The 15,951-nt window shown below is 43.8% G+C and overlaps 1 protein-coding gene across 4 annotated transcripts in view; it reads left to right on the forward strand.

The window, feature by feature from the left end:
• The window catches only part of Susd6 (sushi domain containing 6), a 107,314-nt gene that overhangs the window by 86,958 nt on the left and 4,405 nt on the right, over positions 1-15,951 (forward strand). For all 4 annotated transcript variants that reach the window (XM_048798577.1, XM_015490574.2, XM_048798575.1 and 1 more), the window contains exons 3-5: positions 9,085-9,282; positions 10,318-10,456; positions 13,892-14,319. In XM_048798577.1, coding sequence (XP_048654534.1) covers positions 9,085-9,282; positions 10,318-10,456; positions 13,892-14,319 — 765 coding nt within the window. The remainder of the gene's footprint in view (positions 1-9,084; positions 9,283-10,317; positions 10,457-13,891; positions 14,320-15,951) is intronic.

The following is a 15,951-nucleotide window of genomic DNA, read 5'->3' on the forward strand; positions in this document are numbered from 1 at the left end:
CCACCTCTTGCCCAATCCAAAGTTCCTCCACTCATCCCATGTCCCCCCATTATGGATTAGCATCCACTTATCAGAGAAAACATTTGGCCTTTGGTTTTTGGGGATTGGCTAACTTCGCTTAGTATAATATTTTCTAACTTCATCCATTTACCTGCAAATGCTATAATTTTATTCTCTTATTGTTGAGCAATATTCCATTATGTATATATATCACAGTTTCTTTATCCATTCACCTATTGAAGGGCATCTAGGTTGGTTCCACAGTTTGACTATTGTGAATTGTGCTACTATAAACATTGACACCCAGAAAGTTTTGAGATACATAGGCTATGCTTCCCTACTTCCTGCCTCCGCCCTGGGGTATGTGAGAAGTTTTGAAAAATGGGATCCTGGCTGGACAATGGGCTTCCTGTCTGATTGCTATGAAGGTTTGTCTCATACAAGGGGCAGGTTGCAAATGGCATGAGAAGTCATCTCACTTCCTTTTCACTGCAACCTGTTTTAGACTTTGAACTGTTGGACTGTAGGAAGGCAGAAGGCTGGGAAAGCTGTGGACAGAAGCAGCCCTGGACTCCTGCCTGCTTTCCTGCTCCCACTGCAAGCCTTTGGCAAGAGTCTGCCCCAGTGACGGAACTTCTGCATGAAGAGAGGTGTCTCTGGCCCCTCATGCCCTGTGCTCAGTTTGAAACCACATGACTACAATGCATTTACAAATAAGCCTCAGAGAGATGGTGAGGCCAGCCACCCAGACAACTTCAGACGGAAATGCAAACGTCAGAAGAGACCTCAGATGTGGTCTGGTTCGTGGACTTCATATATTGAGACTGAAGCCCAAGGAAACAAGTGACCATAGCCATTACCCAGATTGTCCTTGTCCCTGAAATCTCCATGCTAAGCTTCCCTTGTCAGGTTTTGGATATTTGAGGAAAAGCCAGATTCCAAGACTCTCTGATGTGCCTAGTGCCATGGAGTGGGAAGCCAGCCTTCTTAGGTTCAAATCCTTTCTGTGCCACTTATTTGTTGGGTAACCATGAGCAAGTATCTTAACCTCTCTTACTTCATTTGCTCATCTATATAACAATGTAAGAGCAGGTTTCTTACAGGGCTTTTATAAAGCTTTAAGGAGTTGCACATATCAGGTCAATAAGGAGAGACTACTGATCTTTCTTTTTTTTTTTTTTTTTTGACAAATAGTCCTTGGGTTCTTTTTCTTTCTTTCTTTCTTTCTTTTTCTTTTTAGACAGAGAGACACACAGAGAGAGAGAATTTTTTTTTTAATATTTATTTTTTAGTTTTCGGCGGACACAACATCTTTGTATGTGGTACTGAGGATCGAACCCAGGCCGCACGCATGCTAGGTGAGAGCGCTACCGCTTGAGCCACATCCCCAGCCTGACTACTGACCTTTCTAAAGGAGGCCTCAGAAGAAACCTTTTGACTAAATCAGATGGTCACTCTTTCTCCCCCTTTGTATTTGTCTGGAATGTTCTAATTCTGACTTGCCTGGGAGACGCCACCCCCCACACCCCACTTGGAGGAGCAGAATCACCTCCCATTTGAACAAGGCAGCTCACAGCGGAGTCAGCTCACTTGCAAAGTAGCTAAGTGTTGCTAAAGCACAGGGATGGAGGGCGAACCAAAGAACCCCAGGAGGTTTTCCTGGTGTCCTGTCCTCCTCAGCAGGCCCAGCCTAACTTCATGGCCAAGATTGCAGTCTCAGAGCCATTGTGGCTGCACATCCACCACTACCTTTTACATGTTCATCTCAACTCAGCCAAGGTTCCTTGTCCTCAGCTGTAGAATGGAGAGGCTGGAGTGCCTGCTTCATGCAGGGAAAAATTTTTTAAGACTGCTTGGCCTGGATGGTACATTCTGTTTACAGTAACCACCATTTTCCTTGTCTCATAAATTGCACATTTGAGCACCTTTGTTCTCTTTAATCTCCTTGCCTTTTTTCTGGCTCTCTGCTCCTAATAACCCATTGAGAGTGAAACAGAAATTGGAGCTTAATATACCAAGAAAGGATCTGAGAGCAAACACATAAATAGGGCTTTTCTAAACAACCCTAAGCTTGGGGACCTCAGTGCCAGATACTGTCGTTTTTCCATATCTGCCTTCCCCCACTTCCCCTTTTTTATGGATGCACTATAGTTCCACATCTGCTTTTTAACTGCACATTTTATGCCTCATAGTGTAGTTCTAGATTCTTTCTGCTGTTTTCAGATCCCCAGACCCATTTGCTGAGTTCTAGCCAGGAACTCCTTCATTAAAACTCTGCTGACCACTACACTGGCCTTACTAGCCCTGTATTAGGCAACTTTCTGTCACTGTGACAAAATACCTGAGAAATTCAACTTAAAAAGAGAAGACTTACTCTGACCCATGAGGTCTCACTCAGTCCATGGTCACTTGGCCCTATTGCTTTGGGCCTTTACAAGAACTTCATGGCATGTGGTGAGCATAGCTGTTTACCTTATGGTGGTTGGAATGGAAAGAGAGAGAGAGAGAGAGCGAGAGCGAGCGCGCACAAGCGCATGCAAGCATGCACCAGGACCTAAATATCCCTTTAAAGAAAAGAACATCAGAACTTATTCATACTATCTGACTGTAAGTTAGTACTCATTTATTACTGGACCCTGGTCTGGCTCACCTTTTGAAATCTAATACTTAGACAAGAGTTGGTGGGAAGAAAAATCAGGTTTATTTAAAGACTAGCACCCTAGAAGATGGGGAGAAGCGATCACCTCTCTTTATCCCAGACCCCAGGCAAAAAACAAAACCTTGGGGACCTCAGGTATATGAAAAGGGTATTATAGAGAGGAAAAGAGGAGGTTCAGGTGCCGCTGAGCATGAAGGCTGCATACTGGGCAGGCATATATCTCCCCACTACTTTCTCTGTTGTGAACATTGCAGTGGATCTTGACCTCCTGAGCCTAGTCTAGTCCCTGTAGTTCCTTAGGGAAACATTACTTTTCTGCAAGTTAAACTTCACAGCAATTTGCATTCTCTATGTTAGCTGATGTATAGAACTAAAGAGTAAGGAGGGACTTACATACTATTCTGATGTAATCTGAAGGTCACCAGATGTTCTATTTTATAGAAATCTCAAGAAAGGTTATTTAGCAGTTAACATCTTAATCATTTAAGTGAAGCTTCTCTAAAATAACAGCAGAGGGCGAAGGGCAAGTAATTTTATAAAAGGATAGCTTGCGAAGGATTAGCTATAACCAGCCTTTCCTCTTTTTCCCCCTCTCTTACCAGCCCCTGGTAGCCACTGTTCTGCCCTGCTTTCAATTTCTATGAGATAAGCTCTTCAAGATTGCACATATGAGTGAGCTCATATGGTATTTTTCTTTCTGTGCCTGGCTTATTTCATTTAATATAATGCTTCCAGTTCCATCCATGTTGTTCCAAATGACAGGATTTCATCATTTTTATGGCTAAAGAGTATTTGGTTGTATATATATTCCACATTTTTTTTTATTCATTGATTAGCTGATGGACTCTTGGGTTGTTTCCTTTTCTTGGCAGTTGTAAATAGTGCTATAGCAAACATGGGAGTGGAAATGTCTCCTCAACATACTGGTTTAATTTCATTTGGACATAATTGGGGGATTGCTGGATCATATGGTAGTTCTATTTTTTTATTTTTTTGAGTGATGTTTTCAATTTACAATGGGTTTATCAGAACATGACCCTATATTAGTTTAAAGAGAATATATTATTAAAATAGATTTTACTTATTTCCTTTCACCTTTTTAATATGGCTACTGGGAAATTTAAAACAACCTCTGTGACCCACGTTATATTTCTATGGACTGTGCTGTGCTAGGATGTGATTTCCCTCCGTTCCTTTCTCCCCCACCCAACTTAGTTTGTGCTCCTGTCTGTCTGTCTTTTTTTTTCTTTTTTTTAATATTTATTTTTTAGTTATCGGCGGTCACAACATCTTTGTCTGTATGTGGTGCTGAGGATCGAACCCGGGCTGCACGCATGCCAGGCGAGTGCGCTACCGCTTGAGCCACATCCCCAGCCCCTGTCTGTCTGTCTTCTTTACCCTGGGCTGTCATCCCTCCCAGTTGCCAGATAGTAAGATTGTTTGCCTGGAAGGACACCCTGGGCTAATAGAGAAGCTCACACTCAAGCACTTATGTCAAATCATTGATTTACCTTAGAGTTGGCAGTAGTGTGTGTGTGTGTGTGTGTGTGTGTGTGTGTGTGTCCTCTTTAGATCTTAAGCTCTTGGTGGGTATGTGGTTCTGCCACACTTAACCTGTACAGCCTTCCTAGGGTTTGGGTGGAGAAGACCCATCTTTCTTTTCTCTTCTTTCTTTCTTTCTTTTTTTTTTTTTTTTAGTTGAAGATGGACACAATATCTTTATTTATTTTTATATGGTGCTGAGGATTGAACCCAGGGCCTCACGTGCACGGTGGGCGCCCTACCCCTGAGCCCCAGCCCAAGACCCACTCTTTCTTGTTTGATGGATTTAAAACCCAGCAGGGACATTTACAAATCTGCAGTTTGGGGAGTTAGGGTTTGGAAGAACTCCTTCCATGAATTCTTAGGAAAGCTTTTCTCTGGCCCTCCTTTCTTTCAGTATCTTCATTAAACACCTATTTCTCTGTGCTCCCCTGTGTCCTAAATGCTAATACACCCATGCTTTTGTCTAAAACTACGCATCTCAGACCTGTGAGTGAACACTTGACCCAATACATTTTCTGAAGTCCTCAGTTCCTGTTTAGGACTCTAGTGTTTTCTTGATGATGTCTAGCAGCCAGAAACCTCTTTTGTTGAGTCTTCTGAAAGTGCACTAGACATCAGATTTTTCAGAGGCTCTGGGAGTGCATACTCCCCACATCTTGTTTTGAAGGGACTGGAGTATTTGTTCCTTTGTTAAACTTAACACTTTGACCCCAGGGCCTTTCCTGGAGCTTGTTTTACTATGCTTGTTATGGAATGTTATAAAACTTTGTTTTGTTTGGCCTCTTCCTCCTGGAAGACTGGGCCCTGAAACAACAAAAGCACAACACAGAAGGGCAGATGAGGCCTGTGAGAAGGGTGTTAGGCAGAGGTAATTCTAAGGTGGAAGTCTGGCCAGGTTATCTTGCTTCTCTCCCATCTGCATCTTCACAGTTGACTGGATGGACTCTCCCTGAATGTCTGTTGTGTGCCAGGCACCCTGAGGGATTGTCTCCCCTCTCCCTGTGCACCCAGGGGGCCCAAGTGCCTGTGGGAACAGTGAAATGCAAAGAGGAAGCTAGGAAGAGAAGTTTTTGTTGTTGTTTTTCTTTTCCCTTTTCTTTTCTCTAATACCTGGCTTTCTCCCTCTCTTTTAAAAATTATGGGCATTGCCATATCAGATGAGTTCATTGTCCTATTGGGGTCAAGGAACTTGAATTCCTTCTGTGGACTTGAGCATCAGAGAGAACCCAGTATACAGATTGTTAGCCTCCGACCCAGGATAGTGGTGGCTTTTGAAGCCGCTGATTTATTTGCTGTGTGGGTTTTGCTCTTCCTTGATGTTTTTCCCTTTTCTGTTAATCCCAGGTATCACTGAAGGGGTCCACTCCAGCTAGACTCTCCCACTCTGCTCTTTGGGCAAAAGAGCCATGTGTGCTTGTGGTGTCTTAAAATGCCCTTGTCCTTGTTTATTTCTGACCTTTCTAATTTTTTTCTTCTTCCTTGAACCTGGGATAGCAAACATCTTATGACACTGGCCCTGACATGCATATTTTCTTTGTGGGACCTTCATGGATAAACATAAAAGAGTTTGCGTACTGAATTTATTTAGTATATAAGGTTTCTATACTGTAAAGAGACTCTGCTGCCTCTGGTCCACCTCATGTAGGGTTTAACACACATTTTCCCACTTCAAACTGCCACCTCTCTTCCTGATGAAATGAAAGCCTGTCTGAGGTGCCACTTCCTCCCAGAGCCACTGTGAGTTTCCCCACATGGGATGCAATCTCTTCTGCTCTCAGCTTTTCCTCTCTGGCACATGAATCACATTCTTTGACTTGTGTCAGGATAAATCTGTATGCAGAATATCTTTGGAAGGATGCAGTAAAGTCGGTGTGATGCCTTTTAGGGAGAAGAGCTGAACAGCTAGGGCACAGACGAGGGGCTTGCTTTTGGCTATATAGCCTTTCTTTTGAATTTTATACTATGTATGTATATACACACATATATATTATACATACTTCCCATGAAATATATAAATATATATTTAGATATATTAAATATTTTCTATTAATATAGTATATATTTACATATGTGTATGGATTTTCCCCAGGAATTGTTTTTTGGTAAAAGTATTATTTAAATAACAAAAACTCAATCTGTAAAACATTACGAGAAAACATTGGAGGGTATGTTTTATAACCTCCGAGTAGGGAAAGTGTCCCTAAACCAAGGAGAAACCCGGAAACCATGAAGAAAATGATTTTTTAAATGTATGTATGTGCGTATCTGTTATATCCCTATTTGGCTACTAGTGCCAGAAGTGCTTTTTATCCTTATTCAGAACTACAGCATACTGATCCCTATACAATAATCAATAAATATTAGCTGAATTAAAACTAAATTGAATTGCAAGTTGCTTCATTGTATACCTCACTTTTTTTCACTTATTAAAATGAGTGCTAGATGACCTCCAGGGTCCTACTCAAGATTCTGTGGGTTTTATAGGCAGAAACACATAGCAGAGCAGAAGCGGCCCTTCCCGGTGAGAACCGCGCTTTCCCAGCATACTGGCCCTGTCTTTGAGTCTTTGCTGCTCTCAGGAAATGAGCTAATTAGACACAATCTGAGGAGAGCCAGGGAGTAAGTCTGGGAGGTCTGTGACAGCCTTGCTGCCCTTATCAAAAGAGGGAAAGTGAAGGGGTAAAGCAGTTCATGACTGCTAGCTCTCTGAACAACTTGGCTCTCCTGTCAGGACTCTGGGCCAGGTATACCATGGGGAGATCAGAGGTGTGTTTTTTAAGGGAGCTGAGTAGCTTATTTGGGCTCATCTCTTAATTTCAGAGAAACTGCCAGACTCTGGATCCTTTGGCATCTGTGCTAGCTCTGTTTGTTAACAGCTTTTTGAAAATAGTAGGTCTGGGTGGACAATTTAGTAGTAGAGTGTATGCCTAACATGTACAAGGTCCTGGGTTCAATTCCCCGGCACTACCAAGAATGAGTAAATGAAAGAAAAGAGAAAATGGCCTTCGCTCCTCATCTTCAATTATATGTAGCTTTAGCCAGTTGCAGTGGCACACACCTGTCCAGTGGCTTGGGAGGCTGAGGCAGGAAGATTGCAGGTTCAAAGCCAGTCTCAAAAATTTAGGGAGACCCTGTCTGTAAATAAAATATAAAAAGGGGCTGGGGATGTGTTTAAGTGCCCTTGGGTTCAATCCCTAGTACCAAAAAACAAAAGCAGTACAGACCAATGATTTGTAGCTTGAAGCAGAAAACTGTCACCTCTCTTTGTACCTGGAATCTACCTCCAACCCATTTGGCAGTCAGCCTGCTAATAACATTCTGGACTAGAGAAAGGTGGTACTGGGAGAGGCTATAAGGAGTTTGGGGATGGGAGCAAGCCTGCACCTTATCTTGGATAGTCAGACACTGCCATGTGACTCCCAGCCACTCTGGGCCTGTTAGAGGAAGTAAAAAAAGAGAATGACCATTCCAGTTTTCATACAGATAGATGTCTATAATATTCAGGATTGGGGTGGGTTATGGTCAGTAAAATTGAATTTCCTTTGGAAGAAGCTCAGTCAATCTTGCATTTTAAGATATTTGGAAAGTTGAAGTTCATGGGTGCCTGGCCATCCTGCCTTCCCACAGCCCACCCTTCCAAACATTGATCTCTTAGTGTCCTCATTGGGCCCCTCTCATTTTGTTGGCCCTAGCGTCCAATGTACTGTGTGGAGCTTCAGTTTTGCAGTCTGTCCCCAGGAGAATGAGAGATCACCCTCTTCTTCCTGCAGGCTACTCAGACCGTCTAGGTCCTCTTAAGTTATTTCTACAGCTTATCTAGGCCAGGGTACCACCACAGGTAGGCTCCACTTGCCATCTCCTTAACTGATAAGTTTGAAGGGGTGAAAGGAAGGTGACCTTGACACATACCCCCCTTACACGCTACTCTGCTCCTGGGTCAAGAGTAGGATCTGCTGGTGGAAAGAACTCAGGTTCAGAATCAGAGATCCTGACTCTGCTCCCAAGTCTGCCTTCACCCTGCCTTGAGTTTGGCTAAAAGTCACTTCATTTTTGTGGGCCTTATTGTTCTTATCTTCAAAACAGAGAAATGATATCTACTACAGTTGTGAGGCTAAACAAATAAGACAGGAGGTGAAGGTGCTTTTAAAACTAGATTGTTGTGTGGACAGAAAAATATGGGACATAACTATGGGATAGAGACAAGTGATACCAGAGCATGGAAGATGCACAGGGCTTGGGAAGCCTCCCAAGAAATTAATCAGAAATTCCCTCAGAAGCCAAAGCATTCTTCTTATTCCTCCAAGTTCTTTCTGACATTGATGTCAGAAACAAGGCTAACGTTGCCCCCGTGGGCTAACAGTATTGAATCTCCTCTCACTCTGAGTCAGAACCATGTTTCAAACTGAGAGTGGTGGCACGTGCCTGTAATCACAGCATCTTGGGAGAATGAGGCAGGAGGGCCTCAGTTTTAAGGCTAGCCTGGGCAATATAGTGAGATAAAAAATAAAAAAGGATTGGAGCCAGACAAGGTGGTTCAGACCTGTAATCCCAGCCACTAAAGAGGCTGGTAGGTTTGAAGTCAGCCACAGAAACTTTCTGAGACCTTGTCTCAAAATAAAGAATTACAAGGACTGGGGATGTAACTCAGTGGTAAAGCACCATCTGGGTTAAATACTAGTACAAAAAAAAAGCAGTATCTCCTGTGGAGTTATGGATACAGTTCCCTGAAGACAGTGGGGAGGGAGAGGGAAATGTTGTGAACAGACAGACTTCCCTGTCAGTGGCGACCTAAATTCCAGGGTTCCTGTTGAGGCCCTCAGAGCTGTGTCATCAAGTGGAGACACCCCCTGAAAGCTTCACTGCTCTCTCTGTCTTTGCAGTGTGTCCCCTGCCCCCGGAGCCAGAGAATGGTGGCTACATATGCCACCCCCGGCCCTGCAGAGACCCGTTGACAGCAGGCAGTGTCATCGAGTACCTCTGTGCGGAAGGCTACATGTTGAAGGGTGACTACAAATACCTGACGTGTAAGAATGGCGAGTGGAAGCCGGCCATGGAGATTAGCTGCCACCTCAACGAGGGTCAGTCTGCAGAGGAGAAGGGGGTATTCTGGGCCTCTGTTTTCTTTCAGCTCCTGGGAAGTGGCACCTTCTGCCTTCAGAGAGCCTTTGGCTGTGCTGCAGCACAGCTCTGCTTGATGCCCTGCAGCTTCCCTTCCTTTGGGATTTCATGTCTTTGTGGAAAACATTGGGGTTGCTGGTGCATGTCCATTAGATTCCACTGAGTCACCAGTGGGCTCCCTATCTTTTCCGAGGCATCTACCCTGCTATGTAAAGCTCCTTTGATGTTTAGGATCTCTTGTTTGCCTAGCCAAGTGCTGGTGACCTTTGACCATGTTCTGCTAGCACAGTGAGCACAATGCTAACACCTTCTCCAGTGGCTCTCATTTTTCCTTGAATGGAAATGGACTGTTTTTGTTATGGAGCTATAGTCCAGCTAGATGGATGCCCCCTCTCTTCTCCTGCCTCCTTCTCTCTTGCATGACAGGAAAATTCAGCCACCTAAAGAGAAGTGAGTGTCATATGCCCATCTTTGTGTTTTATACATGGGCTTCTAGACCAGAACACATGGGGCCCATGACAAGCCAGAGAAGAGGGGGCACCAGCCTGATATTTAGAGCCAGAGCTGTGGGACCTCATGGTAGAGGCTTGTTGCAGCTCAGTTCTAAATTACCCTGCCATGGAGGGGAACATGGGTGACTCAATAAGTTGGAACATAATGCCCATTTTAATGGTTGGTGTTCATCAACCTACTACTGAAGGCAAGATCAGAGTGGTTTATAAAAGTAAGATCTCCAGGGTTAAGTGAACTTAGCATCAGATGTATTGAAAAGGCTGGAAGTGAGGGAAATTTATTATTCAGGAAACAGAAGGAAATGTTTCCTTTCCAGGAGCACCATACATACATAGGCCATCCACATTGTCCTTTTGAAAAGGTGCAGCCACTGGATGACTCTGTATGACTTTCTGCAGGTGACATTTGACTGTATCAGCTTTGGGGCTCATGTTTTATGTGTCTGGCTACAAAATGATTCTGACAATGGCTTGTTTTCATAGACAAAGAAACCCACACATCACTCGGGGTTCCCACACTGTCTATAGTGGCTTCCACTGCCAGCTCCGTGGCGCTCATTCTCCTCCTCGTGGTGCTGTTTGTGCTGCTGCAGCCAAAGCTGAAGTCTTTCCATCACAGCAGGTGAGCCCAGCACCTCTGGTGCTGCTTTGGGGCAGGCAGCAAGCATCACCATGGGTGCTAGCCTTAACTGGCCTTGGGAGGCTGTGGTTTACCAGGTCTGTGTGTCCTAGGAAAATGGATGGGGAGGGCCCCGGTTTGCCTGGCATTGTGCTTGATACTTTGCATATATTATCTCAGTCCTCTAGGAACATTGCAGTTGAGGGAAGAAACTGAGGCTCAGAGAGATTGAGTTGTTCGTTCAAGGTCATACCTTTAGATGAGAGCAAAGCTGATGTTGGTCCTAAATCTGTTCTGCTCCAAAGCCATGTTATTTCCCTGTCCTCAGTAGCTCTCAGAGTGTGGTTCCAGAAGTATCATCACGGGGTTGTTAGGAATGCATATTTCCAGGCCCCACTCCAGACTAACTGAATGAGACACTCTGGCGCTAAGGCCCAGGGATGGGGTTTCCAAGGCCTCCAGATGATAGTGATGCACACCCATGTTTGCCAGCTACTACTTTCTGTACTCTTGGCTTTTACTCCTGGGTGTATCTAAACCTCTCTTGCTAAACATTCTGATTTATTTGGTTTAGCATGGGACCCTGATGTACAGAAAGCTTCTCAGTAGTTTTATTGTAGTTTGAGAACCACTGCATTGCACTATATAAGAGACCAAGCAAGTAGGTTTCTTGTCTGCCTCCATCATTTTCCTTTTTCTAGTATAGTACATTATCTATAATCCGTGCCAGACTGAATGGGGGAGGTGGTTGGGGTTGGGGGCAGCCAGTGATGGGGCCCTGATGTATGTATCCCTGATGGCAGACTTTCCCCCGTGGGCTGTCGCAGCTCTCCAGGTTGCTCGTCACCCCCTGTAGGTGCCTCACTGCCTCTTGAATACATCTTTTATGTTCATTCAGTACTGCATCAGTCACTGTCATATTCACTGACAAGAGGAGCCAAGCTAAACCACAGTCTATGAAATACTCTAGGTTTGGAACTTGCAGATAAAAATCTGGTTAAATTTAGTTTCTGTGTCCTGCATGTGATTTTTTCTTTCTTCTTTTTATTTTGCTTTGGAGGGAGGGGTAGCAGTTATTTTTAAAAGTTGTTTGTTTGTTTGTTTTTTGTACTGGGGATTGAACTCAGGGGCACTCAACCACTGAGCCACATCCCCAGCCCTATTTTGTATTTTATTTAGAGACAGGGTCTCACTGAGTTGTTTAGCACCTCGATTCGAACTCATAATCCTCCTGTCTCAGCCTCCCAAGCTGCTGGATTACAGGCATGTGCCACCACACCCAGATAGAATAGGGGATTTTAAGGGAACTGTTTCTTGAATGAATCAGCTATTTCCACTTGAAGTCACACTGATCTAGCATGCATTTCATTTAGGTCAAGGAATTTTCTTTTCTCTATATTTAACTACTAAGCTTATTAAAATAACCACCCTTCTTTTTTTCCTGACCTGAGTAGAAAGGAGATTTGATTTTCATTATGGACCCCATTTAAACTTTTTACTATATACATATTTCTTTTTAAACCACAAAAATTTATTTAGAATAGCAAATGACAAGCACACACCAGTATGCACGCTGCTTTCTATCCACCTTGCCATCAAAGTTTCTCTTCCTTCCAAAACCTCTGAGTACTGTTAAGGATGCCACTTCTCTCAATCCTAAGGGTGTGCATTATTTGAATTAGCATGGATTTTATCTGCAATTTCACGTAAGAAACTTGAGAGCTACTAACAACAGTGAAGCAACACTAGTTTGGTCGATCAGCAGATTGTAGTGTGATGAGCTGAGGAGACAGAGCCTCACCTGTGTGGCAAAACTTGGCAAAAACTGGCCTGAATCCAATCTTGAAGAAATGGTTAGACACATCCAGATTATGGGACATCCCACAAGACAGCTGGCCTGTATTCTTCAAAAGATATCAATTCCATAAAAGAAAAACTGTAATGGACTATTCTAAATTAATGGAGATGAAAGGAACAGGGCTGCTAAATGGAGTGCATGATCCTTAATTGGGTCCTGAATGAAAACAAAAGGGACTGCAGCTGAAATGGATGTATTTTTGGCTAGTCTGGGGAATCTTTATTACAGCGTTATACTGATGTTAAATTTCTGGCATATGCTGTTGCAGCAGTTGCATAGGAGAAATGGTGCTGAGGAGGTACATGCTACATAATGTGCCTTACTTTCAGATGGTTCCAAAACAACGTATGTGTATGTGTATGGCAAAAGTGTCTGAATAAATTGAATTAAAGAAATCAGAGACATACCTAACACATAAATTCACCCTGTATCCCATTCATATAAGAGCAAAAATGTGCATAACTAGTGCTGAAAGATTCATAATAAAAGGTTCATATTTAGACAAATAAAACTATTAAAATAGAAAACAAAGGAGTGATTTCCAAGCAAGTCGGGATAGTGGTTATTGTGGTGGTGAAGAACAGGAGCAGCTGGGGCAGGCATGACTTGTCTAGAGTATGGCAGAGCTCTCTTCCCACCAAGGGAGGGATGTGCATTTTTGGAGCAAGCCGGTAAGTTTTGTGAAGTTTGTAAAGTTAAAAAAAAAAAAAAAGAATAGGAGTGGGGAGTGATTGAGTCAGAAGATTGTTCTTCTGATTTCCAGGCTGGTTTTTCATTTCAAGACTATAGTGCTTCTCTTTCTTTTTCTCCTCCTTTCTCCCCCCACCCCATCCTTCCCCCCTTCCCATTCCTCTTTCTAACAGCTTTATGAAGATATAATTTATATCCCATACAACAAACCTTTTTAAAGTGTACAAGGAAATGGTTTTTAGTATTTTACAACATGTGCTACCATCACTCTGTTATTTTCTTACCCTAGCTGTGCTGGCTCTATTCCTAGGTCTCTAGGCTCTTGGCTTTTGCACAAAAGTCTGGGTGCCTGTGTACCCACAGGTTAAGAACACAATCTCTGAAAGTGGGTGAAACTAGATTCAAGTCTCAGGTCTCTCTCTGACTGTTGGGCAAGATACTTAACTTCTGAGCCTCATCTGTGCCACCCCACCTTCCCCCAGTACTGGGGGTTGAACTCAGCACTCTGTGTGCACTGAGCAAACGCTTATGACTAAGCCACATCCCCAGCCCTCTTCCGCATTCTTGGTGGACCACTACCTGAGAGCTTAAGTGAGGATCCAGTGTGGTAAAGTGGGGTTTTTTTGAGTGTTTTTGTTTTTGTTTTTTGGCAGTAGTGGAGATGGGCCTAGGGCCTCACACATGCTAGGCAACTGCTCTACCACTGAGCCATACCTCACCCCTGCCAAATGTCTAAAGCATATAATGCTATGTCTGGTACATAGTAAATGCTCAAAATTTGAGGTTTTTGTTGGTATTGTGGTATTTATTTACTTATCTGGGTGTTTGTTCTGATTCTCTCTCTCTCTCTCTCTCTCTCTCTCTCTCTCTTTTTTTCTCCTTCAATCCAGGCGTGACCAGGGAGTATCTGGGGACCAGGTCTCCATTATGGTGGATGGAGTCCAGGTCGCACTACCTTCATATGAGGAAGCTGTGTACGGCAGTTCCGGTCATTGCATGCCACCCGCTGATCCCAGAGTGCAAATTGTGCTGTCAGAAGGGTCTGGGCCTAGTGGGAGGAATGTGCCGAGGGATCCACAGCCGCTGGGCCAAGGGGCCTGCTCCTCTGCAGGTGGAGAGGATGAGACCCCAGGCCAGTCTGGACTAGGTGAAGCCTGGGGCTCCCGGGGCTCAGAGACTGTGATGGTGCATCAGGCAACCACCTCTTCTTGGGCAGCAGGCTCAGGGAGCAGCCGACTGGCACACAAAGAAGCGGCAGATTCCGAGAATAGTGACATACAAAGCCTTTTATCCCTCACATCGGAGGAGTACACAGATGGTAGGTAGTGTATGCTAAATGGGAACTATTAGCTATTTAGAGTCCTTGCTAGGAGTGAGGAAGGACTGTAGGCCTCTAATCATTGGTGTAGGACTGTAGGCCTCTAATCATTGGTGTATTTTCAGCAAGGAAAGAAAATACCTAGGGCCTTAGCCTACAAAATAGGATTTCATCCTCAGAACACCAGGGAGGACTTTGAGCTTTCTGATTGGAGACATGTCACTGTTGTCTGTGAATGCTGATAGACTAGAGTCTCTGATGTTGTTGATGGGCTAAATGAAAAGGTGGATGTTCAGGGTGGGGGGCTATCCTATTGTTGTAATTTTTAAGTTCCCAAGAGGTCAGGAATGACAGGGAGACTTGGCCATTGCAGACAGTAGCTTAATTCTGAGTATTTGGGCTGGGATATAAGTAGCAAAGTGCTTGCAAAAGAAAAGACAAAAACGAAAGAATCCCACCAAAAAAAAAAGAGTATGCCTGGTTCTGTGCTTCTTAGTTTCCTTGTTCTATCTCAGTTAAACCTACAGTGATTCTGAGAAGTAAATATTTATTATTATCCCAAGTTTACAGATGGGTAAACAGGCACAAGGAGGGTAAGTCACTTGCCCATTGGTAAATGACAGTTGGGATTTGAAACCAGATGGCTCTGGCTCCAGAACTTGTGTTTCTAACACTACTATGCCATGCGGCCTCCCAGGTAACTCCCGGGTAACTCTAGCTCCTTTGTAGCAAACCATCTAGGAAGTGAAACTACTGCTTCTTTACATTTCTGCATTTGCTGGAGCCTAGAGAGTTTAACCTTGGGCTTGAGACTTTCACTTTATAAAATAACTTTGAGGGAAATCCCAATATAGTTCAGGATGCAGACTAAGCCTAGAAGTTTCCCTTTCAATGGCAATACCCTCTGTACTCATAAAGCCTTCCTCAGAGAGCCTGAGAGGAAACTTCATACCTCCTCGGTATCCTGGGTAGAGTGTCTAAAAGTTAAAAGTTTTTGATATCATGTTTGCAGTTTCCCAACTATCAATAGCTTGCATTCTTTTTTCTTGGTTGGCTAGAGAGATGGCAAGGGACTCAAATAGTTGACCCAGGTTTGGATAGGGGGACATTGACTCCCTGGACAGTCAACCACATGTCTTAGGGGATGTGTCTAAGAGCAAATTGCATCCCTTACTCTAAGGAGCCAAAGAGGTGCCCTGCTCTCTGCCCTTCCTTGCAGCCTTTCTTTGTTTAGTATTGAAGAAGCATTTTTGAGAGCCCATCTTACTCTTGGTACTGGATGAGATTTCTGAAGCAACACAAAGAAATACAAAACACACTCTGTTAATGGAGTGTTAGTCAGTTGGAAAATATGGTGGGGACCTGTACTAGGAAAATAATGGAACTAGGAATTTTAGGATTCTCATCGAAATGAGGGGATCAGTAAACACAACATGAAGGTTAGTGAGTTTGTGGCAGGCCAGGCCTGAGCTGTCTAGGACTGATGGTGTCAGAGGATGTCCGGAACCTCAGGCACTGGCCTGACACTGCCTCCCACTGATAATATGAGAAGACCAAAACCCAGAGAGGGGTGACTGTCCAAGGTCACACAGTTGGCAGGTGGCTTTAGGAGGAGATGAGAATTAAGCAAAA

Source organism: Marmota marmota, unplaced genomic scaffold, assembly GCF_001458135.2.
Source record: "Marmota marmota marmota unplaced genomic scaffold, marMar, whole genome shotgun sequence".
Taxonomy (NCBI): Eukaryota; Metazoa; Chordata; class Mammalia; order Rodentia; family Sciuridae; genus Marmota; species Marmota marmota.